The 26,918-nt window shown below is 40.2% G+C and overlaps 1 protein-coding gene across 17 annotated transcripts in view; it reads right to left on the reverse strand.

Moving 5' to 3' along the window:
- Positions 1-26,918, reverse strand: part of KMT2C (lysine methyltransferase 2C) — a 204,705-nt gene that overhangs the window by 64,819 nt on the left and 112,968 nt on the right. For 15 of the 17 annotated variants that reach the window (XM_065050411.1, XM_065050410.1, XM_065050404.1 and 12 more), the window contains 12 exons: positions 25,446-25,560; positions 24,530-24,702; positions 23,627-23,787; positions 21,175-21,288; positions 18,793-19,526; positions 8,729-8,848; positions 6,258-6,374; positions 4,492-4,593; positions 4,207-4,311; positions 2,870-3,051; positions 1,596-1,760; positions 895-1,004 (listed from right to left, as the gene is read on the reverse strand). In XM_065050411.1, coding sequence (XP_064906483.1) covers positions 895-1,004; positions 1,596-1,760; positions 2,870-3,051; positions 4,207-4,311; positions 4,492-4,593; positions 6,258-6,374; positions 8,729-8,848; positions 18,793-19,526; positions 21,175-21,288; positions 23,627-23,787; positions 24,530-24,702; positions 25,446-25,560 — 2,198 coding nt within the window. The remainder of the gene's footprint in view (positions 1-894; positions 1,005-1,595; positions 1,761-2,869; positions 3,052-4,206; positions 4,312-4,491; positions 4,594-6,257; positions 6,375-8,728; positions 8,849-18,792; positions 19,527-21,174; positions 21,289-23,626; positions 23,788-24,529; positions 24,703-25,445; positions 25,561-26,918) is intronic. The other 2 variants (XM_065050408.1, XM_065050407.1) reach the window with 1 other exon arrangement.

The raw sequence follows: 26,918 nt of genomic DNA on the forward strand, positions 1-26,918 counted from the left end.
TGTCCTATTATGCTAAAAATGGGTATAGGTCTCAAAGTAGCAGAACGATGCAGAAACTCCGGTGAGCTGACACACGGATAACACAGATCTGCGATACAATAAATCACGTAAGAGGCCAGTGGGATCACTGCCAGGCCACTCACAGTAAAATTAACCATCTCCCAGAACCAGGCGACGTAGCTGCGCTTAAAATCTGCAGTAACCTCAGCTCCGGAGCTACCACTGTTATGGAACGATGTAAAAGAGACTAACGAGGAAGGTGGTGTTTGTAGCCACTGATAACAGGTGCAGAAAAGAACCGAGTTCATCAGAAAGAACTCAACATTTAAAGTAAGGAGAAAGCGGCGACTCTTGACCAGGGCAGTACAGTGGATTCTTTCACACAGCGCAGCTGAGGAGGGAAGCGCTGGTCTGGAACACTGGGAGAGCTGAGGGAGCTGCATTAATAAATGAGGGAGGAGGAGAAAAACGCTTCTATAGACTATTGTTACAGCTACTGCTGCTTCAGACAGCCCCAAAGTTCTGTTTGGAATTGGTTTTCAGATTCTTCTGCAGTTAATAACTTTAGAGAACTGGGCTTTCTTCCTTCTACTTAGCGAAGTGAGATGCCTTTTACCTTTTCAATACCAAATGCTTTTAGTAATTTACCGCAATTATCTTCAATAAATCTATCCAGAATTCCCCCCGCTAGGTTTTCTGTGGCCTTGCAGCCAATCCCCACATCACGCAAAAGAGCTGAGGACACTTCCAGAAAGCCCTTTGAATAAACACAAAAAAATCATCTTGCTTCTATCATATGAGCCAAATCTCCACCAGAGAAAAGAACCGTAACGCATTCCCAAACTTATTTATCACAGTGTGCAACCCTGCCGCGGGTTTCAGTTGTCTTCTTACCGTTTGTTGGTGGTATGTATGGCCTACAAATGGTACAGTCAAACCCCATATCAGCTATGTTTTCCACTTCCTCCTCTGTGTTTAAGTTCTGACAGATTGCATGCATCCATCTAGAAATTAAGTGGGGGAAAAAATACAATTTAAAGGAAATATGTGGTGTTTTAGGAGACCTAAATACCAGTATATGGTCCAAGTAAATGTGAAATACTTGTTCAGCTTAAATTATTTTAGGGAGAAATGATGAATCAGGTTATCTGTATATAGCATTCCCCTGTGGTGGCGTGTGGTAATATTGTACATACAGTATGAGATTACATATTTCTCTTCACAGGAAGGAAATTTCAATAAAATGTCCCGGAAGCAAATACGTCTTCGTATGATAATTTTCTCCCTATATTGCAATCATTTCAAGTACTTACTTGATACAGTGTAATCTAGGTCTAGCCTCACAACAATAGCCTGGCAAGGTAAATTAGTTTTGTTTTTACAGAAGGCGAAAATGAGACACAGTGATTGATTAATTTGCCCAGAGTTGTATAGGTAAGTCTATGGTACAACTTGAATGAACTAATAAGAGACTTCTGAGACTCAGCCCAGTCCAAAAAATCATTCCCTCCATCTTTATGCTTTTACATTAGGGCAAAAAAAATCTTAAAATAGCCTTAAATAGGAAAAACCTGTAAAATATTAGAAATCCTTACCGATCACATTGTCTACACTGAATTATAAGCTCTTCATCCCTGTAAGTGCGACAGCAGATTGGGCAGGTAGACAAACTTGCACAGGGAGCACACTGTGTGTAATTATTTTGCCATTCACATCTCAAGCCCGGAGAAGTCGCTCCACAGTGTCTGCACCAAACACACCTGCAGAACAGACAAAATCGAATATTACTTTCAGTTCACACGACGATTCTACATAGAACCGGGTAAGTAATCAAGTTTTACACCACTAAGCACTTCAGGAAGGGACAACAAAAGGGAAGGAAAACTCATTTCAAGTCAAACATTATTTTAATTGAATGAAAATGTGTTCTTTAGATTTTTAGTATTACCAACATTTTTTTATACATTTAAAGAAAGTTCCTAAGGGTCAGTCCATACAGGTCAAAAGAGTTCCTGCTTCCAGTTACCATCCTCTTTGAGACATGGAGATTAACCACGTGACAAATCTACTCTGCTTGTGTTTCACCCAGATAACACAAATGGTTTTAAGAGGGTTTTATTTCGAGAACAACGGATTGAGATGTCCACTCATTTTTCCAACTGTATGTTGGAATGAACATTCCAATGAACATAAATTATGGAATCACAGAATCGTGTTGGTTGGAAGAGACCCCCAGGATCATCAAGTCCAACCATAACCTAACTCTGGTGCTAAACCATGTCCCCAAGAACCTCGTCTAAATACCTTTTAAACCCCTCCAGGGATGGTGACTCCACCACTGCTCTGGGCAGCCTGTTCCAATGCCCGACAACCCTTTCTGAGAAGCAATTTTTTCCCAATATCCAATCTGAACGTTCCCTGGCACAACTTGAGGCCATTTCCTCTTGTCCTGTCACTCGTTACTTGGGAGAAGAGACCAACCCCCTCCATGCTCCAAGCTCCTCTCAGGCAGTTCAGAGATCAGAAGGTCTCCCCTCAGCTCCTGTTCTCCAGCTGAACCCTCCAGGTCCCTCAACTGCTCCTCATCGCACTTGTGCTTGGATTTTTTTTTCGGTTGCTTCAAGAGAAAAATTTTGGCCACCTCTACTTACGTGGTTTTTTGGCATGAAGAACCAGTCTTAAGGGGAGGTAACAGCCTTCCTGTTAAACTGGTAATTGAATGAATCAACTAAAAAAATATTTCATTTCTTTCTTCAGTACACCTGACTTAAATACCATTAAAACATTCTAACAGCTCAGTCGGCATTGCAAACACGAAGCGACAGAAGAGGCGGGTGGTTGGTATTTCTGACCCCAGAAGCAAACCCACCATTTGCACTTCCAGCCGCCCTTGGGCACTGTCTGCAGGGGGGGGTCCAGGCAGTACGTGTGGTAGCTGATGTCGCAGTCGTCGCAGAGCAGCAGCCGGCCCGGGTCCGTCGCCTTCCCGCAGGCTTCGCACACCGTGCACTCCAGGCACCTCCAGCCTTTGCTAAGCACCACTTTAGTAATCTGCAAACGGCAAGGTGAAAACTATTTTGAAGCTGCTCCATGAAGCGCGATCGGTGTATCAAATTAATGTCTGCGGAGCGCAGGAGGCTCTTCTGTGCACACGATCCACGTCACACGGAGCCGGTTATCAATTAGACTTTCTGAAGCTTCAGTAAATGGGCATGGATTAAACAGAAAGCAACTGTCATTACTGACATGATACTGCCTCAGAATATCATTTTTTCGGATAAACTAGCACATCAGAGAATACATACTGCACTGGATCTACATGTAAGGAGCCCTGTTTACTCCTTATAGGAGTAGCTGGTCCTGTAGGGATGAAGAAGAACACAGGGCTGTTTTCCTTCAGCTGTGTGGTAAAGCCAGGATTCAGGTCACTACAAATCCTGTCTCTTCTGAATTGTCTGTGATAACCAGAGTTGGGGTTTTAGTCATCTGAAGCAAACGACTAATTTACCGTAATTAATATATCATGAAAGAGTAGTATATAAACACAAAGCCAAATTACAGTTGCATTAAATATGCATATGGTATTTCATAAAGTACATTTAAAATAAAGTTTTGTGACATGCTTCAAAAAACCCCTCTTTTACACAGATGTACTTACATAGTAAAGAATGTATGGTGTATATATTTCAGTAAATAGCTTATTATGTGCGTGCGAAGTCATCTCATACCATTCAAATTTAATTTTCACACATTCTCTCCCAGACTAATGAATGTAAAATGTATTAATTAACCACTCCAACTGCTGTCAATTCTGACAGCCAACAGACAAATTGAATCAACTAAACCTTATGCCCCTAGTAAATGAAGATGCAGCATACATTTTTTCTTTGGTTTTAATTCTGCTTGTATTTAGGTGTTAAGCTTATATCTCAAACTGTTATTTTGACCAACTGCTGGATAATCAGTGCTATTTATGGTTGTGAAATTACAAAAAGGTTAATTTCTCTTGAGGCAATGCATACTATAAAATGACATTTAATTAAAGTCTTTCAGAAGTCGCATACAAATAATGGTCACATTAGCTGATGAATATCTAACAAGTTAATGACTCCCTTAATTACCACAAAACCAAAGGCAGCACAGCGCTATTAATATGAAAAAAAAAGTGTAATCAAGTCATTTTTTAATGTGAACAAAAGCACTCACCTTAATACTGACACAGTATGGGTGGTAACACTGACCGCATTGAGAGCAGGCAAGTAACCTGCCCTCAGCACCTTGGCCAAAACTCCCACAAACTACACACATGTCCTGAAATGATAGAAAACAGCCCATTTTCAACACATGCCAGACACTAAATTCTAAAAACATGTAACTGTACAATCCAACAAGCTTGCTGTATGATTTAATTCCTAGTAAGGACATTCATTTACTTTTTTTCGCATTAAAAGCAGAGAAACAAAATGAAAACACAGTCACTATTATCCTAACCTGATGGAGAGTGAACTTGTCGCTGTTCGAGAAGAGAACAACTGTGTTATGCATCGAGTTTTCTTCCTCATCTTTGTTAGATGAAATATCCATAGTTGTGACCTATTAAAAGAAACACACCACATAAATAGCAAGCACATCACGTTTTCTAAGACATGAGACAAGATGAAACTTATTTTCTAAATAGGCTGATTTTTAATAGTACCAGAGAATACAAGCTTGGCAAATGTTTATTCCTACAGTGTGAACTCTCCTAAAAGTCACCTTCATCAGAAATTACTATATTAATTCATATTTTCACATCATCACTGTTTCAGTTTTACAGACAAATTCTCTTCCTCTCCTTTATTCACCTTTACACATCATCTCATGGCACTTTAACATGGAAATGGGAGGAAAGAGGTTGTCTATGAAAAAAACCCACTAAGCAGAACTTGTACTGTGAGCAGTCTGCTCTGTTGTCTCCATATAGACACCGAAGTTCTTCTTGGCCAAAAGTTAATTGCAGCAACACACTTTTGAGTATTAATTCAATTGCAGTAAGCAAGGGCTTGCTTAGATCCACTTTGGAGCTGCAGGGGAGATGGTAAAGCTAACCATCATCTTCTCAACTGTTTCTGGAGCTGTGTACTGTCCTACAGAATATCTGATATCTGATCTCAACAGAGGATGTGCAGCCACATTGATTAAATATTTGTTAAAGAGTCACGGAAGCTTTAATTATGGTAAGTTGTGATCTCTCGCCGCTGTCTGAAGGAGTCAGAAAGCCCAGGGAGAGGGAAATCTGATTGACATAACTAACTTTGCTACTAAATTCTTTTGGCAAAGTCCTCCACCAATGCTCCTTAAAGGAAGATAAACTAACATAGAATTAGAGGAATGGACCCTATACTGAAGACATAAAATAAAGAGTAGAATGAATTATCAGTTTTCTATGTGGGACAAGAGAACGAGTGGGAATCTAACAGGGGATCTCAACCTGAAAAAGCAAGCGAGAAGCAAGGTGACAAAGCTTGCCAACAATACTAAGGTGTTCAGAGTAAGAAAAAATGAAAGACAACTGTGAAGAACTGCACTAGAACTTCATAAAGCTGAGTGCTGGGCTATAAAAAGTCAGATGAAAGTTGAAAATGTAAAAGAAAATGAACAAGACAAAACAACTGATAAGGATGACAAAAAATAAGGAATAGCTTCCAAATAAGGAACAGCTCTAAATGCTGGGATTCTCCAGACAAGCATGGAAGAGTGGAAGGAAAAGGAGGAGACATGAGGGAGATCTATAGAAACTGAGTGCCAGGGACGGAGGAGGTGAACAGAAAACACCTCTCCACGGCCTGGTCTGTAAGAGCACTGAGGAGCAGGCAACAAAACCAGCAAGCAGCGATTTAAAACAACAGGCTGGTGGGCTGTAGGACCAAGAAAGGTTAACACAGTTTTTAGAAGCGAAGAGACAAATTCATGAAAGAAAACTCCAAGCCAGGCTGCCCATGACAAAGACAGCGGCTCCTGTTCAGCGAGTCCCCAAGCCACAAAGCGGTCAAGCGCCTCCTTCTCCAGGCCAGTTGTCCCGTTAGGTGGCAAGAGCTGCATAAAATTGCTTCGGGTCCATTAAACTACAACGCTCTAGTTCTTCATCACTTAGTAAGAGCCAGGCTCCATCAAATACCTCTGCTTCTAAGGACTCTTTGGTTTGACACGGTATTTTAATACAATAAAATGACGCTAGTTAACAGGCTGCAATATGACTTGAAAACCAATGTTCTTACCCCTGGAATGACGACAGTCCCAACTCCGTTTTTCAGTTTTGATCTCCCTCTGCCGCCTCGTCCTGACAGACCCGCACCGCGCGGCCTGCGCTTCCCGGGGAATCCCGAGCCACGGCCCTGTTCAGTACAACACAACCATTTAAATGTACCTACAGTTCTGCCCTTATACGGGATATAAACTTGTTCAATGCATCTGGGGAAAAACGCAAGCAAAAATCAGCTTATGATTTCAAGTGGATATGAGCACAGTAGCCATCGTCATTAAATCACTGCATAAATAATTGGGAAATACCCCTAACTACTTACATGACAAAATAGGATCAACTTTATTACCAGTGAGAAAGCAGCCAAAACCAGAAATTTTTATTTGCTGCTCAGGAATTACTGGAAATACAGGAATGTATTTTTTCCTCACAGTTGTATATTATCCAAAATAAATACCCTCTATTCTATGATTAATTTTTCTTTTGTTTTTAAACAGCTCAGACAGTCACGGGCCGTGTGAAGAGGCTCTGGACACTTGATCACTTGCAATCATAGATGCTTTTCTTACGCTATGAATAATTGTGCATAAAGCTGGAATTTATTAGGACTCAAACCTGCGCCCAAACTGAAGCAGGAGCTGGTTCCAAGAAACTCTCTTAATTCAGCAGATACAGAGAGAGCTTTTTATATTCATTGTATCAATTACACTCAATCAACATGCTCCATAATGTGATATTTTCCTTAAAAAATATCCACTTATTTCTAGACAGCCTCTTGTTCCGTTCTCCTTATTTTTGATGCAGATGCACAGATGCAGTGTTTTGTGCTCTGGAGTGTTCACAGTATGTTCAACTACAATTAACTGTGGATAAGCAAGCATATTTTTAATAATAATTGCTTGAAATTAATATTGTGACTTGATTTCGATTTTCTTTTTCATGTCAAAATGAACTAAACACAAAGAGGATTCCTAATCCTCCCTAATCACAAGAACATATTCACAACGTCCCCAAGTTCTGGCTAGTATATCAGACACTTTTACAACGTGCTTCAGAGCCTCTGATTTGTAAAACTGACAGTAACTGTGGTATATACTCAAATAAGCACCTTTCCTACTGTGAAATAAGCAATGAGATACTTTACTGCATTTCAAATTTGGGAATAATCTCGGCTCTTAATACGGCCCGACTCCATCCACGGGGTATCTAGATATGGTGCCTGTACCCAAACCTTTGCTGGAAACTACTTTTGATACCAAGGCAGAGCTTTTATTTGAAAACAACGTTGACAGAACCACAAAGCTCCCTGGGGATGGTGTTGCCAACAGATATGAACAGTCTCTACTGACGGAGACAGGAGCTCCCTAAGCAGCACTTTGGGCCCAATGTTATCAACGGTATTTTTCGAATTTGCCAACTCCTGTTTCAAATCCAAGCATCCCAATGTGAAAATTGTACTAACATCTATCTATGAATGGAAAGAGAAATTAAATGGACTTACTCCTGCACAACGAGGCAATGTAATGCTATTTTAGAAAGTGGAAGGAAGGATGCTACTGAGAGCTGAAGTATTTATATGTACTAAGGTGAAACAAAAAATGTCCTTACATATATGGAATTAATACATATGCACACACAGGACACACAAGCATTGATATTTTAAGATGTGAACTCTTCTGGCATGTTTCTCATTTTGTCTGTTTCAGAGCAGGTATCAGTCATGTTATCTTCACACAAGTAGTAACAGGAATAAGCACATACTTGTATCAATGTTAATGCTGAATATTAAGCTGAAAATTAATGCTTGAAGCAGCAAAAGCTAAGCTAATGTCAAATTAAAATAAAATTAGCATGACAGTTAAAGTGAGATGAAAATAAATCATTTGGAAGCTACAGATATTTGTCAGAGTTCCACTATTTAGCTTTTTTGCCTTAATTTTTAAATAATAATTGAATTTAGTTTCTTCAGGTGGTTTTAATGGTAAATGTCACTGTGGATACAAGCTTTGGTCCATCTAATCAGGCAGGCAAGTTGTTAGTTATTCCCCTATGAGCTAAAAATAATGTCACTTTGAATCCAGTCTGCAAGATTTCTCCACAGCAACAAATCGAAGCCACCTTTCAGATCTCTGCTCCTTTCTGTGCCTGGTTTACCTCACTGCCAGTCTTAAGGACCTTTTCCTCCTCAGGTGATTTATTCTGACAGCGATGTAAAGCCAGACACAAAAAGTGAAGTAATCAGCACATAAAAAGTTGGCAATACAAGCTATTCCTTGCCATTGAGAAATCAGGGCAATGCCATCATACTGTACACTCTGGAAAGCAAATAGTTTTTAAACTGAAAGCTCCAGAGTTCCAGTATTTTAAAAGGTCTTTAACAGTACTAGAATGGGAGATTAATTCAGTTGTGAGATATGCAATTTCATCACTAGTCTCTACAGCAGAAAGATAGCAATGGATACATGAAAAGAAATTCAAATTATTTACCACTTTGATGCTCCAAATGGCAGTGCCGGGAAGCTGTCTGGATTTAAAAATGTCCCGACCTTCTGAAATGTCTGGGGACCAGGAAGGTGGGCTGACTGTATTATTGGTACTCCAAGCCCCCTAGGATACGGTAGGTGAGAAAATAGATGTATAAAACTTGGCAACATAAAAAGAAAAGGCAAAAAAAAAGAAAAGAGGCAAAAAAAGCAAGCAACAGAAAAAAAATCTGAAAGGCAAAAGCACATGCAGGCATTGGCATTTCTGTGTTAAGTAGTCAATTAGTTCACTGAGTGAGAGAAAGGTGGGAAATGTTTAGGTTCTCATTGAAACACACACTAAACCAAATGTTAACCTCTGACTGCAAAGCGAGATTTATAAACAAAGCATGATACAAACAGAAAGCAAGCAATCCGAACAACAGCAATCACATCCCTAAGTTTTCCTGCACCAAATGCAGACAGTAGTTTCAGATGATAACATCCCCTGTTACACTTCAAACCCCCGTTGGAAAGAACAGATGGCGTTAGTCCACTTTTGAGTCTGAACTACTGACAATCACAGCAATAACTACTGTGAGGAGCGGGTGAAACAAAAGGACTATAAATAAACCACTAAATAAAAATAAAATAAAACCAACCATGGTAATTAACAAAGTATCCCTGTTCCTGCAAATTTGCCACAAATAAACCATTATAAATCCCCACTACTAAGTTTTTTTCACACCAGTGTTTTCATGTTACACTGTAGCATCACATATAATTTGTTATTGTATACATGTAATAACATACAACTATACAATGTATATACAAAGTCTTTTAAATGAATTTATTCTTATCCCTGTTTACACAGTTGCCATCGTGGTGAGATACTGTATAACTGTCACAGGAAATATGGCAAAACAAGGGAAAAAAGCTAAGATAGGCAAGAAAAAAAACCACTCAAGCTCCGCATATATGTTAAAATCCATGGAAGATTTTCTCAAACCCTGGGTAAAGACTGCAGGAAATAACCAACATAGATTTACACATTAGGATACTTAAAGGATAATACGTTTTCATAAGTTTTTGAAAATAAGAAATGATGAATACCGAGATGAGAAGCAAAACAGATGCCAAGTACAGGTTTACCTTTGAGAATGACACTCAGCAGCAGAATCGCACCCTGATATGGAACAACCTCATGCACACTAACAGTCCCACCTATGCACACACACACCACTGCTCACACAGCCAAGCCCAAACACATTTATGCCTTTGGATACCAGTCTATACAATAAGAAGAATAATAAAGAAAAATGAGATAGTTTTGCAAAACACTTTTTCTTTTTTTTTTTTTTTCCCCTGAAATGAAATATGCTCCATCAAGAAGGTGTAGGAAACAGTTTATTTGGAATCAACAACTCATCAAAACGTATTAATCTTGGACTGTAAACAGGTATCTTGCTAACAGCTGTGCTGACTGAAAACAGGGCTGTTCCTCGACTGATTTTGGGCTGGAAGGATCAAGGGCAAGACCTCCCTTGTCCACACAGGGATCAGCAGCTGCTGAGGGTGAGGAGGAACCAACATCTTGCTTCACAGAATCACAGAATGTCAGGGATTGGAAGGGACCTCGAAAGCTCATCCAGTGCAATCCCCCCATGGAGCAGGAACACCCAGATGAGGTTACACAGGAAGGCGTCCAGGTGGGTTGGAATGTCTGCAGAGAAGGAGACTCCAGAACCCCCCTGGGCAGCCTGGGCCAGGCTCTGCCACCCTCACCATGAAGAAGTTTCTTCTCATATTTAAGTGAAACATCCTATGTTCCAGTTTATACCCATTGCCCCTTGTCCTACTGTTGGTTGTCGCCGAGAAGAGCCTGGCTCCATCCTCCTGACACTCACCCTTTACATATTTATCAACACTAATGAGGTCACCCCTCAGTCTCCTCTTCTCCAAGCTCCAGAGCCCCAGCTCCCTCAGCCTTTCCTCACACGGGAGATGCTCCACTCCCTTCAGCATCTTTGTTGCCCTGCGCTGGACTCTCTCCAGCAGTTCCCTGTCCTGCTGGAACTGAGGGGCCACAACTGGACACAATATTCCAGGTGTGGTCTCCCCAGGGCAGAGTAGAGGGGCAGGAGAACCTCTCTGACCTACTGACCACCCCCCTTCTAACCCACCCCAGGTACCATTGGCCTTCCTGGCCACAAGGGCCCAGTGCTGGCTCATGGTCATCCTGCTGCCCACAGGACGCCCAGGTCCCTTTCCCCTACACTGCTCTCCAACAGGTCGTTCCCCAACTTACACTGGAACCTGGGGTTGTTCCTGCCCAGATTCAAGACTCTACACTTGCCCTTATTATATCTCATTAAATTTTTCCCTGCCCAGCTCTCCAGCCTGTCCAGGTCTCTGATGACAGCACAGCCTCTGGCGTGTCAGCCACTCCTCCCAGCTTGGTGTCATCAGCAAACTTGCTGATAGTCACTCTATTCCCTTTGTCCAATTCATTGATGAATATATTGAATAACACCAGCCCCAGCACTGCCCCCTGAGGCACTGCACTGGATACAGGCCTCAACTGGACTCTGCCCCTTTGACCACGACTCTCTGGCTTCTTCCCTTCATCCAGTTCCCAGTCCACCTCACTACCCGACTGTCCAGACCACACTCCCTCAGTTTAGCAGTGAGGATGCTGTGGGAGACTGTGTAAAATGCTTTACTGAAGTCAAGACAGCTTACCCTTGAGCAGATGAGGAAAGCTCAGGCCACCTTCTGCTCACAGAGCTGGGCAGCACTAACCCATGGCTGCTCAAACTGGCACAACAGAGCCCAAAGAAAAAGTGTGTCTGTGACCAAAAAGCCTAATTACACATAAACGTTGCATTTTAAAAATGGTAACATTCCCCAAGTGATACAAGCCACAACATGGACACGGTATTCAGTATAAATCTCCTTCCAAGAGTTCTGCTATGCCTGTATGGGAAAGGGAATGTGGACAATGTGCACTTAAAAAAAAACCCACCTGCCCCAGCCACTTTACAGTTTTGTCCACACAAGGAGGTATTAAAGATACAAAATCGATGACCGGCTTAGTGGCCAGAAGACTATCTCCGTGCATTCAGCTTCCCACCACTGACCTCCCTCTGCCAAGGTGCTTGAAATGAATACTCCAGATAAACTTCTGGTGCCAGAACTGCTCACCCGCACCTGGGCAGGTGAGGGTGCTTAGAATCGCAGAATCATTTTGGTTGGAAGAGAAGCCTAAGATCATCAAATCCAACCATAACCCCACTCTGGCACTAAACCATGTCCCTAAGAACCTCATCTACATGTCTTTTAAACCCCTCCAGGGATGGTGACTCCACCACTGCCCTGGGCAGCCTGTTCCAATGCCTGACAACCCTTTCTGTGAAGAAATATTTCCTAATATCCAATCTAAACCTTCCCTGGTGCAACTTGAGGCCATTTCTTGATGAAACAGCTCACATAGTAAGATTCTTTGCTCCTGTTTAGGTAGTCATCACTGAGGCACCTCAGCAGATCAAAAGGATCAACAACCTCTAACAGAGCTTGAGCTAAAATTAGTAATGCATAGTAACTTTTTATAATAAGGCAACTCAAAGAAAATCTGTATAGCAACACAAAGAAAATCGGTGTATCATAGAAACAATCTTTACATCAATTGGTAAGGGAGGCAACATGCTGGCGAAGGGTCAAAATCCAAGATCTCAAACATGCTGAAAATACTTAATCAACAACTAGAACTACCTACTCTTATTTGTGATGTACAAAATTATTTCCCTCTTACGAAGATACACTTCTCTAGTGATTAAGTATATTCAAAAGATTTAAAAGCTAATAGAATATGAAATCTGAATACAAAATATTTTGTCTTGCAAAACAAAATGAATTGTATATGATTCGTGAACCACATTGTTAAGAATTAAATTGGAAATTTAATCCAAGTTTTATTGTAGATCAGAAACATTTGAATTCTTTGTCAGATAAACTTAATTAAAAACACACACTTCCACAATACCACGAACAAATGAATTACATCAAAGGGATGCATTAATTATATTTTGGCTTTTAATTAATGCCTATTACCACACAACACTGAAGAGAAAGTTCTATTCAGTTCATTTACATCAGAACCATGGCAATAATTATGTACTGTGACAGAAACAGGAAGTTCTAATTCTCCATCATATTCTTGAGTCCTTGGAATTGAACAACACAGCTGCAAGTAAATTATAACAAAAGGAAACCCAGTGTCAGGAAGGGTCAGGAGATCTCACTAAATTACCACTGGCTGTGCTGAGCTGCTTAGTGCTTTAGGAAATCTGCTGCAATCACCAACGCACAAACCTGGATTTGCATTTTAATAGTTCATGTCGTTTGAGGGTTGCGAACAAAATTTCATCTGTTCAAAATATAGCTCCCCTCATGACAAGAAAAATCATCAATACGGTAACAAAACTAACCCTTGAAAAAGACCCTTTTTCAACATCCACCACTACAACAACGTACTTAGTGGTACCGTGTAATTCAAGACAGGAAAAAAGCCATAATAGCTAAGAAAGAACACACATCCGAACTCATCATGGTCCTTCCCGTTTTTCAGTGTCGATTCAGAAAACCTCAAAAAACACCTAGAAATCTGTAGTGAGCCATATAACAGTTATCACCAACATATTCATGATGAAAATTAAACACCTCTAATCATCGTATTATCCATGGAACACATTCTAAAATGATACTTACGGTGAAACTAACAGTAGAAAGTTATTATTTCCTATTTGATATTATTCTACAGAACATTCTCAGCTCTTTACCTCCCAGTCTCAGAGTGTCGCATGTTGCAATGTCCTCCATTTATTGATACATATTATGCTTTCCAGTACACAGCAAAAATAACTATTTCAAATTTGTTCAACTCAGATACACAGAATATACCAAATACTATTTAAAGTGTATCTCCACAGAATAAAACACCCATTTTCCATGGGAAGATTATTTCATACTACACGTATGTCAGACTAGTTATTAATAAACTTACATGATAATCTAAGACTCCTACTTCAGAAATATGAAAAAGATGAAGAGCGGTTCTGCCCCCAGCATAAATTTTCAGTTTATAGGTAAGGGTGGAGAATTTGCGTATTCTAACCTATATATATTCTGACTCCACCTATACAATGATTTATACACAGCTCCCCTTTTGTTTAGAAGATGGATCTTCTCTTGTTGCTTCGAACCCAAGCAGCGATGGCTGCAAAAACGCAGGGGGGAGAGGGGCTGTCACAACAGCAACACGACAGTGCAGCCCTGGGAGGGACTCGAGAAGCCTTTTTAAGCAGAATATTGTCTTCACTGTTTGTGAGATGGGTTTTAGTCCTTTCAAACCAGGAGTAATGTGGTGGTGCTGTAGATGCAGCCCTGAAGCCTATTACAAACGCAATACACTAGGAAATCACTTCAGATCACGCATAACTTCGCAATTAATAGCAAAACTGAATAATTATTCAAATGAATTTTACTAGCAATTCTATTAATAGGTTTTGAAGGAAGGGACAATCATTCAGCCTACTGCCCGGCACAATACATTAAACTTAAGGAAAACAAATCCAAATCAGAAACTATTCCTTTCCATGGACTCCCGTGACTCCAGTGACGTGTGTGTCTTACAAAATTGAGGAGAAATATATTCAGGATCCAGACAATTTTTTTTTCCTAGTCTTCTTCCTATGCACGTCCATAAATCTATTACAATGGATCCATTACACGACATTCCAACCAAGGTAAACTATATATTAAAAGTCTTTGGGTTCCACAGGCTATCCGGACTCTTTATAAAGAATTTATTTTAAACCTCTGCAATCCTGGATAAGCAACTAGTTCTGCAATGACAGTTCCTTTGTGCTTTAGAGCCACCGTTACCAAGTATTGGAGCCACAACCAATTTAATCAATAAAAATAACCCAAAGCTCTTTAGTGTGACTTCTCTCTCCTATTTCACTGTCGTTTAAGGTTGCTAAGAACTCATCCAGCTGCAAGGTAACATCTGTATCATGTAACCCAAGTCCTGACATAAGTGACACAGAATCACAGAATGTCAGGGATTGGAAGGGACCTCAAAAGCTCATCCAGTGCAATCCCCCCATGGAGCAGGAACACCCAGATGAGGTTACACAGGAAGGTGTCCAGGCGGGTTGGAATGTCTGCACAGAAGGAGACTCCACAACCTCCCTGGGCAGCCTGGGCCAGGCTCTGGCACCCTCACCAGGAAGAAGTTTCTTCTCAAATTTAAATGGAACCTTTTGTGTTCCAGTTTGAACCCATTACCCCTTGTCCTATCATTGGTTGTCACCAAGAAGAGCCTGGATCCATTGTCCTAACACTCACTCTTTACATATTTATCAACATTAATGAGGTCACCCCTCAGTCTCCTCTTGTCCAGCTCCAGAGCCCCAGCTCCCTCAGCCTTTCCTCACACGGGAGATGCTCCACTCCCTTCAGCATCTTTGTTGCCCTGCACTGGACTCTCTCCAGCAGTTCCCTGTCCTGCTGGAACTGAGGGGCCACAACTGGACACAATATTCCAGGTGTGGTCTCCCCAGGGCAGAGCAGAGGGGCAGGAGAACCTCTCTGACCTACTGACCACCCCCCTTCTAATCCCCCCCAGGTACCATTTGCCTTCCTGGCCACAAGGGCCCAGTGCTGGCAACAGCATTAAGTCTGCGGAAGGAGGCAGACCTCAGACTCACAAAATCCACCTGATTTGAGAAGGCAAAATTCCTCTTTAGTGACACCAGAACCACACCTGACCTGCTTTATTCTAAACTATGACACAGAAGAATTTTTTGCTTTCAGAATTGTTTTCTCCACTTTTTACTTGTTTGGTGTCAACATGATCATCTCTGGACAGACAAGCAGTAAAACACTGTGTTAGGCTAAAATGTTTTAAGTGTATGTCTCTTCAGTGCCTGGACCATGGAAAATAAGAGAGAACAGCAGAAAGCAGCACTTTGCTCAGCTGCCCAATATGAGCCTTTCCGTAAGCCAGACTCAGGAGAAAACATCTATTTTGGACACAAAACCACCAAACCTGCCCCAGAGAATTGTCATGTAGCAGAAACCAAAGCAGACGCCGGCATATGAGGTGTCTGGGGAGCACTGAGAGCAGGTAGGAGAGAGCAGCAGAAAGAAGATTATTATAGTTACACATAGGAGGCTTCTTTCTTTTGCCAATTTGTCAATTGGTTTCTAAAATCATACATAATGAGTTGATTATAAAGGAAGACATACATACATACATACATATATATATATATAGGTATATAGGGGTTCTGTCACAAATATCAGCATTTTTTTCCTCCAGAGAACTGGAACAAATATTAACAAAAAAATCGCAAAAGCATTTTTTTAAGATGACATAAATTGAGCACAATTAGATATAAATGCAAAGTGTTCTTTGGCAATCAAATATATTTAGAGGTTTCTGCTCCAATCCGCATCTCTTCATTTGGAAAAGTACAAAATTCTTTAAAAAACCTGAATGTTTACAGCAAAAACAAACACAAAAACCCCAACACTAAACCAATTTCTGTGTGCAATCCAAAAGCTAAAACATTTAACCACATGCCTTACCCACTGTGGATTTGCTTGAGTGCATCTTGCTCAATAGGAAAGCACCTACCTGTAACAGAACATTTCTAAATCTCTTATTTATAGTCTCCAAACTGCTTTGCAACAGGTTTCAGTCCCTCAGCAAAGGCCCAAGTTAACACGGTGAACGTACAGCACCTGAGATAGTTCTGTCATTGTTTTGGGCATATATATATATGTATATATGCCTACAAGCATGATATATACCACACTGCACAGTGACCTAGAAAAATCCAACTGCAGTAAAACAAACACAGAATTTCCAAACTCAGTGGAAACAGAAGTCCTAATAATAAAGTTGGTTTTAGAAAACACCTACTATGCACAAGCTTCTCTTTTTTTCAGTCCTTAAGACAATTTTTCACCCATTTCCACCAGGTGCCAATTGTGCTAAAACTGAATAATCAACTGAAAATAAGAAAGCGCACTGGGACTTAAAGCCTGCCCATGCTTTTCTTAGCAGAAAATTGCTATTCCCTTCACATTCCATCTCAATGGGTGTTTAAAGTGTAAGACACCGATCACTGAAATCAAAAGAAAACTTCACAGACTTCCAACACACTTTTACAAGACAGATCATGAATTTTGCAAGCAACTTGTCCAGTTCTACAACAGATACTGCTAAGCCGCTAAATACCTTTTTATTTTAAAACATAATGTGCAAATTGTTGAAATGATTGTATTGATTGAGCATCGCAGCTAGGAGTTGGTGTTACAACTGACTTCTAAACCGTAATTCAGCTCAGTTTCATTTGCATTACTCACACCACAATGTCTATACTGTACTGTACAGACCAATGTCTATACTGTATAGATCAATGTCTATACTCTACTGTACATAGAATATACAAACTGCTATTTTTACAGCCTTTTTTTTTTTGTAAGATGTGTATCTATTCTGCTACAGGCATTTACAGTTGGGGTTCGACCTTCATGTTTTGCTCAACAGGTTCTCAGGTGGTGAACTGATTTTATTACCAGCATCATGATGTTGGTTCCAATGCAGAGCAGGGGCAAATAGCACAGAAAAATGAATACAGCTCTTACTGGAACACAAAAGAAGAGAAATAAACTTCCCCAAAAGAAAATCTGAACTCATTTTAGACTACCTAAGAGGGTCAAATGTAATTTTAGGACTGTATGAATGTAACTACATCTACATTGGTACAGTCCTAAAATTACGTTGGGCCCTTTGAAGGCAATTGCGAGACTGATCTGGCCCCGGGTGAAAATGAGTTTTGACACCCCTGGTCTAAAACCTTCCCAATTTAATTGCTTATGTTTGTTACCTTTATTAACAGAAGTCTCTCTCCTATATTTTCTTAAGAATCAATAATTTTGAACATGAAAAAAGGAAAGAAGCGTTCCATAAATAAAAAGCTTTTTGAACACTAAGTTCAGAAAAGCACGAAATCACCAGAAGTCCCAAAGACTAAAACTTAATTGTGATGAGAACAAAAATGAAACACTAATTTGTCACACTGATGTAACTTTTGTGTAGAATTTTGCAAACACAAAATAAATCCTACAGATTGATGAACCATTTTCCCCACGACTACACGATTCAAATATAGAGCAAGATGTTGCAGAAGGCGACAGATCTGAGGATTCATTTCACTTATCAAATTTAATCCTGGTCAAACCAGGACAATTTGTACCACTCAGTTCTCACGTGGTATTTGCTAATGTAAGAAAACCACAAAATTATTTACGCCACCATTAAAAATGTCTATCAAGAAAATATCCGGCAGCGTGATGGAAACAGAGTTGTGGCAGATTTTTCTATAAAGCCAGTTTAAGAAACTTTAATATACTTTAAAAGTACTAGTGAAAATAAATATGTATATGAAAAATACTAAGAGGTAAGCTAAAAGGCACAGCATTATGTATATCTGCATTTGTAGCGTATGTATTCACAGAATCACACAATGTCAGGGGTTGGAAGGGACCTCAAAAGCTCACCCAGTCCAATCCCCCCACCAGAGCAGGAACACCCAGATGAGGTTATATTAAAAATATAACAAATTTTATTTTATTTTGCTCTAAGCATGAGTTAAAAGAAACTTTAATTCTCACTAGAGAACCTTTATGATGTCTGGTCTTAAAACTATTTAACATGAAATTATCTTCTGGAAGTAAAAATACCACACATTGACTTAGGAGAATGCATTGTAGAACCACAGAATGGTTTGTGTTGAAGGGACCTTAAAGATCATCAAGTTCTGACCCCCCTGCGCTGGGCAGGGACACCTTCCACTAGACCTGGGCTCAGAGCCCCATCCAGCCCAGCCTTGAACACTCCCAGGGATGGGGCACCTACAACAAAAAAGTTCTAAAGCCCAGATGATTTTAATGCATTATAACAAAATTGGAACTACGTGCTTCATAAATATCGAATGAAATATCCTACATGCTTACCTGTCTTGATCTGGGTCTTCCAGGAGAAAACTTGCGCTTGGTGATGGCCGGTTTCCCCATGCCGATTTTTGGAGTGACTGATATGTAGGTGGTTGGGAGCGCGGATGCGGCAGCGGGCGGCACGGTGGGGGGCTGGCCGTGCTGTACGTCCCGCGCCGGATGCAAGTCTATCAAAACATCTGGCGAGGAAGACACATTTGTCTTGTTTATATTAACTGACGGGGGAAGCGACGGGCAACTCTCAGCTGGTGATTTTATGGGTTTGTCTCCAACTGATGAACTACTTGCAGCACTTTCACTTGCACAAGTAGTTTCTACTTCTAGAAGAGCTGGTGTTTCTGACTTTTCATGTGTTTCTCCTCTTTCTACATCTCTTTGCACTGTTATTATTTCCAGTTGTTGTTCTATGGGGATGCAAATATCTCCTTTATTTTCAGTCTCCTGAATTTCTGGCGTCACAGTTATGGTCTCAGGTACCAAAGACCGAGAGTCTACTGTGGGTACTTCTGATCCCTCCCCACTACCTTGTGGTAGCTGCGTCTCTTCCACTTGTTTGTCTGACTCCTGCTGTACTACAGCTTGAACACCTTCTGGCGCTTCCAGCGTTTTCTCAGGCTGACTGTCACCAGATGCTGCCATCTTTTTAGGAGACGTTTCCATTTCAGCCAAATTAATTTCAACAGACGTTTCTGTTTCCAGTTCTGGGGCCTTTTCTTCTGGTGATGTGCCTGTAACTAAGAATAACCATGTTAAAGGCTCAGTCCAAAAACTTACACAGGTGTACTGGTCAACAAGTGTACTTGGTACACATCAAGTACACCAAGTACATATCACTTTACTGACGTGAATTTAATACATAGCTTAAAATATACTTCATAAATCTCTTTCTTCATATCTACATTTACAGTAGTCTATGTTTTTAGTATATATTCCCACTGTTTGAACATTATTTTTCTTACTTGGAAACATGGCAGAGTAAACCACAAGAAAGAAGACCCAAGTTTAATTTTTGAGGAATCTGAACACACATTTCCAGGTAGACAGGTAAAAGCAGCTTCTCCTTTTTAATTTCTGCGTATTGAAGATGTATGCTAGCATAAATTAATGTATTTTAAGCAACTCTTCCAACACTTCCAAAAAGCAGACAGCTAAGAAGAACAGGACAAATACAAATAAAGAAAACATTTCCCTCCTATCGCTCTTTCAGACCTTAGCAAACCACCTGAAATAAAAATATTCAGAGCTTGTTTTTAATTTACTAATGTCATGGATTTCTTTCAAAATATCTGTCTAGCCTTTCAATGACCCAAATCAAGCACCTTTCATTCCCAACTTTCTTCACCAAGGAGTTCCAGTGTCTTGTCTCCATTCCATGGAGAACCACGTTCTTTGCTCTGAATTTGGTTCTTCAGATTGTCTTTTGATGGACCCTGATTCTCTCACAGGCCACTTACTTTCTATTATCTTCTTAAATTCACACTGCTACAACCTCTTCAGCCACCACAGTTCAAAGCCCAGCATTTTATTATGAATCTGTCTTCATTGGTAGAGTTGATCACAACTAAACTGCAAGATAATTTTGCTATGGCTTTAAATGCAGGTTTCTTGACTGACTTAGAACCACCCAGCACTGGCTGGAGGTGGATGGGACGTACTGGAAAGTTCTTTGCCATCAGTCACTAACACATTTGGAGGACTTGACCCAGAAACCATTCTATTTGTATCCTTTTCTTTGGCTGGTATTTCACGTGTATGAAGATGTATTTATTCCCAGAACATAAATGATCAGCTAGTGCAGCACACCCTGTCTGGTTGACTATATTTGTTTATTAAACAAATTATCTTTATTTACAAAGGGAAAAAAGAAAAGAAAGATTCCTTAACCGAAGATACTTGTGAAGTTACAACCACGAAGCATGTAAACTGGAACTAAGTTCTACAGTGTGGCCCCCCAAAAATGAGGGTAACTAATGCAACCCAGTTACTTGCAGCTACAAACAAAAATGACTTGAGGAGAAAGTCTGAGAAACTGTATTTAAATAGTAACAAATGGTGGTTTTTACTATAAACCTCCAGTGTACAAAAGCATTTAACTATATCTCCAGCTTTTGGAGAAAGCCAGTCCCACCAAACAAGTGAAACAATTCTCTCTTCCACAAATATTCTGAAGACTGTCTCTGCCTCCAAAACAATAGTTCTTCAGCAAAAAACTTCACACTCTTGCTTGAGAGTTCAGGTAGTAGAAATGTTGTAATTTCTCTCCTACCATTTCCAGGCACTATTTCTTTTTCAATTTATAAAGTATCACAAACGTTACTGAATGGAAATGGGTTCTGAAGGTTTGGTACTGGCATTTTCTCAGACTGCAAATCTTGTTCTTACCATCTGTGCCACATCCAACAGCTGATTCTTGACCAGGGCCATCACCAGCAATGGGCTGCTGCTGAAATGTCACATCCTCTCCACCACTTTCCATTTCCATTTCACTTGTACAAGCTTAAAGAGAGGCAAAGAAGTTATCAACATTGATACGATGTTTATTCCATTACTCTGTCATCCATAGTTCCTGTCGCTGTTTGACCTTTTGGCTAAAGAGAACAATATTTAATGGAACAACAGGAGTTAGGACAAATCAGGTCAATTAGAAGGTATGGGAGACTATATCATATTCCTTAAAGAGCCTTCTTCTCATTAACATTGAAGCTATTTTATCTTTCAGACACTGAAAAATATCTGTAAAGCAATTATATACAACTAATCGTGACAACTGAATTTACCCAGTCACAGAATCCTGCATTACCTGAGCAATAAAAAGGGTCTTTTCTCAAACTCCAGCCTGCTAAATTCAACACAAAATGTAGCATGAAGGCTGCAAATATTTATACAAATACTATGATGGCTTATTGCATAGATATGAGGTTCCGTCTACTGTCACCACCTGGAACACTGATCTTCAACTTACCTGTTCAACAACATTAAAGTTAAATCTGTGTATTATATATCTGTGTAAATCTTAATATTAAATCTGTGAGTTCCCCACATTAAATAAGGTATTTGCATGGAAAAGGTGCTAACGAGTGCTTCTTTGGCTGACAGTATCGTTACAGAGCACAGAAACAGGAAATACTTAATTTTTTCTTCACGTAAAAGATTTTTCAGTTAATAAAATTCATTAAAATGCACAAGACAAAGTAGAAGCAGGAAAAATAAAGAATATGCTATGTGTTAACTCAAAAGCAACAGATCCTCCATGGATGTAAGCACAAGAAAAGTCAAACAAATAGAGCTTTCTGTTCAGGAAAGTCTCTTTAAAGTTCAAAAAGGCAGGAACTATTAGGTGATGCTACTTTTAGCACCTCAAAACTGATCTCAGACTCTGCCAACTTTCAAGTGATATTTCAGCTTTGAGGAAATGATCATTTATATTGGCTCCAAATCTGATTTTAATGTACAAAAGTGCTCTCCTGGGTATAAAACACGGCATGACTGTTCTGATGTAATAGCTCCAGATTACTCCTAGTAGTTGAGATGACAGTTCTGTTCTTCCTTGGGGAGAAGAGGATGCTTGTCAGAGCTTCTACCAGCTAGAAATCCGAACAGAACTATTACTTCAAACTTCAGCCTTTCAAATAAACCTCTTACTTATTCAAAAGGGTCTTCAGTAGAAGACTGGGAGTTTTTCCAGTGTTAAGTGGCCAGGAAGGCCAATGGTACCTGGGGTGGATTAGAAGGGGAGTGGTTAATAGGTCAGAGAGGTTCTCCTGCCCCTCTACTCTGCCCTGGGGAGACCATACCTGGAATATTGTGTCCAATTCTGGGCCCTTCAGTTCTAAAAGGACAGGGAACTGCTGGAGAGAGTCCAGCGCAGGGCAACAAAGATGCTGAAGGGAGTGGAGCATCTCCCGTGTGAGGAAAGGCTGAGGGAGCTGGGGCTGTGGAGCCTGGAGAAGAGGAGACTGAGGGGTGACCTCAGTAATGTTTACAGATATATAAATGGTGAGTGTCAGGAGGATGGAGCCAGGCTCTTCTCAGTGACAACCAATGATAGGACAAGGGGTAATGGGTACAAACTGGAACACAAAAGGTTCCATTTAAATATGAAAAGAAACTTCTTCTCAGTGAGGTGCCAGAGCCTGGCCCAGGCTGCCCAGGGAGGTTGTGGAGTCTCCTTCTCTGCAGACATTCCAACCCGCCTGGACACCTTCCTGTGTAACCTCATCTGGGTGTTCCTGCTCCATGGGGGGATTGCACTGGATGAGCTTTTGAGGTCCCTTCCAATCCCTGACATTCTGTGATTCTGTAAGTTTTGGATACTACTTGGATATCCTCCTAAATCTTCCTAATACACTGCCTAGGAGTCCAACTGGGTACCAACCTTTAAAAATACAAGTGACTTTCAAAGGTTAAAGTCACAGCTTTTTCCTAATTTAAGTGCACGTGTTCACCAACAAGAGTTTTTCTAATCATCTACATACATTTACTTACTGCCACTGCCTTTCATTCAGGATCATCTCTTTCATCATTTCTTTGCTGCTCACAAAAGGCATGCACTGACATACACAGGCTAACACCAAAGAGAAAGATTTATTTCCACAAAACATCAGTTTGAACACACAAAATGTAGACTCTAATTCAGGGTCCTGAAGCCGGAAAGCACATTGAGAAGGCAGTTCAGCCACGGATTGCTTGAGAAGCTGCTGCTAAATAAAGGAATAGATTAACTCCATGGAGTAGAACATGAGTTTGGCTGGTTCACCACAGACCTAGTGAGACAGCTGCAGGTATTTGCATTTGACATCAGCATTTTGGAAATATAAAGATTACATTTGCTTACCTGTTATACTGTCAGGTTCAGGAATGAGTTCAGAAGTGTCCATGACATCACAGGACTGAGTCTGATCCCCTTCCCCTTGTTTACAAAGAGTGCAGACGTAGTCTTTCAACTGAGACTCCAATTCACTACCTGGAGATCTGTCACATTCTACGTGAATCCACCTGGAGAGATTAATTCACTGTGACTATGATCTTAATAATAAAAATATAAAGTATCCTAGTAAAAAAATCAAGAAGCAGCAGTGTTTTCCATTCCTCTGAGAAAATAAAAAATTGTGCGACCAATGCTTTATTACGGAGTATTGTAGAGAAATAAACATCAGTGTATCAAGCAGTGAACAAATTTAAACGTGACCTAAACTGTCATTAAAGCCAATTGGACACCACAACGTGTACAGCAACATCGAGACGCTGCGCAGCAAGATACAATAGCACTGAATACGAAATAGTCTTACATTCTTACAAGATTCTCAGTAGTGCTTTTCTTTCAATTACTGGCATAGCAAATCCCACAAAATTAAACAGAGAACACCTACTTGAAAAATTAACAAAAACAGACTATTGCAAACAATCCTGTTTATACAAGTCTTTACATTTAGGACGATGACTCTGCTAGTCTCCTTACTCACAAAATAGGTTCAACATACAAAGCAGCAGCACATATTTCTCTGTATAGCTCAGGTAACTGCCAATTAATACTTATTTACTAAGATTAAAGTAGGACTAGCTACTATTGTTCATTGTATTCAGGGCTGAAGGATCAAGATGTTGCGCAACAAGATCCTATAGCTCTGTACATCAAACAAACACAGCCCACACCCTGCACAGAAATGCATCCACGTCATATAGCTCACCATAAGCTTTAGGCATTTTAGTACATTTTAACAAAAATCAGGGTTCTTACCTTTTGCACATGTGACAATGCAACATATCTTTCTGGAAGTCTTGGAGGCACAGTTTTTCACAGAAAGGACAAGATAAGTTGTCTTGCTGTTGGTAACAACTGTCACATACCAAACAATTATGGTGCCACTGACAACTTGTTCGTGTGCCACACTCAGCACATATTCTACAGTTCTAGAGATCACAAGAATTTAGTTGTTAATTATGATATTTCACAAGGTGATAGCACTGCCATTAACTGACATTTTCCTGTTTTGAATTAAATTAAACAAAGTTTCTGTCCTTGATTACATTAACAAATTATGCAGGATCTGCTAATGGAGCATGAAGATCCTGTGCAACACCAACAACAGTTTCCTTACATTACTCCTTGACTTGAAAGTCAGGGAGGCTGTTTCTTATGAGACCAAACTTTATTATTCCTAACCTCAGTCATCATCTTACGGCTGCCACAAACTGACTACGAAAGTACAGACATCTCACACACAGGGAGTCCCATGGTTACGCTGAAATCATATTTTTATTATTACTTACACTTACAAAGTTACTGATAAAACAACAAATTCATCCTGACCTCCTGAAATGCAAAGGAACCCTTGAGCCAGTAGTAGTCGAATTTAGAGAGCCTTTGAGTATAGATTACACGTATTACAGCATACATTTTAGTTTACACTAGATCATTAGGGCAGCTTTGATTAAGTGCAGGTGATCTACCTCTGTCTGGATCCTCCACTTCTCTTTTCCCCCATAGGGACTGATTTACTATCCTACGTAGGCCTCACAATGAAACACAAATGGGATTCCTTCAGAAACTACAAGCAACAGTCATTCGCAATACACTTAGAACAGCATAACGTGGATAACAAAATTTGGGACCCTATAAAGACAAGGAATTATTCTGAAACCTTTCGACTTACTTTACATTTCCAACCATTTGTTGGCACAGCGTCCATAACTGGTTGTAGACAGAAAGTATGGTAGCCTTTGTCGCATGTATCGCACACCAACATCTTGTTGTCTTCCCCAGAATGTCTACGAAAAGTAACATTATTTAAAGAAGCTGTAATAAAAAGATCTATTTAATGAAAAATTTGAACACAAAGACACAGAGCCAAGCACATGAAAATATATGAATACCACTTACTAACAGTTCCAAAGATACATGCCCTACGATTACTATGATTACTTTAACAAGTGCTGAACCTGTGCAACCATTCCAGCTTCTAGAAATCAGTCCACACATACAGGGAGATTTGTTGGCCTTTCTGTACTGAGATCAGTTCAGAATCTGCAATATGTACCTTATTTCTTTCTGAAAAGAAGATGCAATTGTACTTGTTCCTACAAACAGCCTATTTTTTCCAAAGAGGAAAACAATCCATCACCTCTTGACTATCAGAGCACCTACAATGTTAAACAATATGACTACAAGAGCACAAATTTCAGTGATAAAATAGATTTGCAGACAACAAGACACACTGTTTGGTAATATCTAAATGCATTGTGTTCTGCCTTAGTGTAAATCACTTAATTTAATAAATAAGTACGCAACAAGATTTACCTGGGTAACTTCAGAACATAAGGCATCACACATACTAAGTATGTTCATTACCTGGGAGAGCTCGTATTTTAAAAACCAGTCAAAGCTCCCTCTTTGCATGGAGATATGCTTAAAGTGCTGTTCTTCAACACCGGCATAAAACTGCCAACCTGTGTAAGGTAACAGGTGTGAAAACATCCCATTTTCTTCTGTTTTTCCACCTTAATGAGGGTTTGTTAGCAAACAGGGTAATTACCCAGTATGACTTTTTTAGGGATACCTTTTAGAACGTGCTTCACTATTATCTTCATTGCTGGCATTTGCTATCAGCTGGGTGGTATCAGGGAACAATCTTTAAAGTGGTGAATCCGAAATGGCGAGTGTGCTGCCTGGAAAGCAGCAAAGTGCTGGCTGAGCAGCTACGCAAGGTGGTAGTGAAGTGGCTTTTTTCCTTCATACTGTCCCAGCTGCTATGACTAAAGCTGGACTAAATTCTTATTTCTTTTCTAGTAAGGCCTTTAAACCACAACAAGCAATCACAAGCACCCTGCAGTGCCCATCAGATCGGGTTATATGAGAACAAGCATGTAAGTGCTCAGAGTTTTCTAACTGAACACTTCTAATAATGCAACAACATTTCATTGTCTGACTGTCTGGTGTAACAATTCAATCATGGTCACTCATGTCACTTTGTTTCTTTGCTCAACTAATCCATGTTTTTATTCTCATAATGACTCATTAACTACCTCTGAAAGATATTACGAAATAGAAGAGAAGGCCTAATGCAAGGCGCCTCCCCAGTACACAGTACATGCACGGCCCAAATGTCGTCTTTTGATTTGTTAATCTG

This window comes from Columba livia, chromosome 2 (assembly GCF_036013475.1).
Source record: "Columba livia isolate bColLiv1 breed racing homer chromosome 2, bColLiv1.pat.W.v2, whole genome shotgun sequence".
NCBI classification, from domain to species: Eukaryota; Metazoa; Chordata; class Aves; order Columbiformes; family Columbidae; genus Columba; species Columba livia.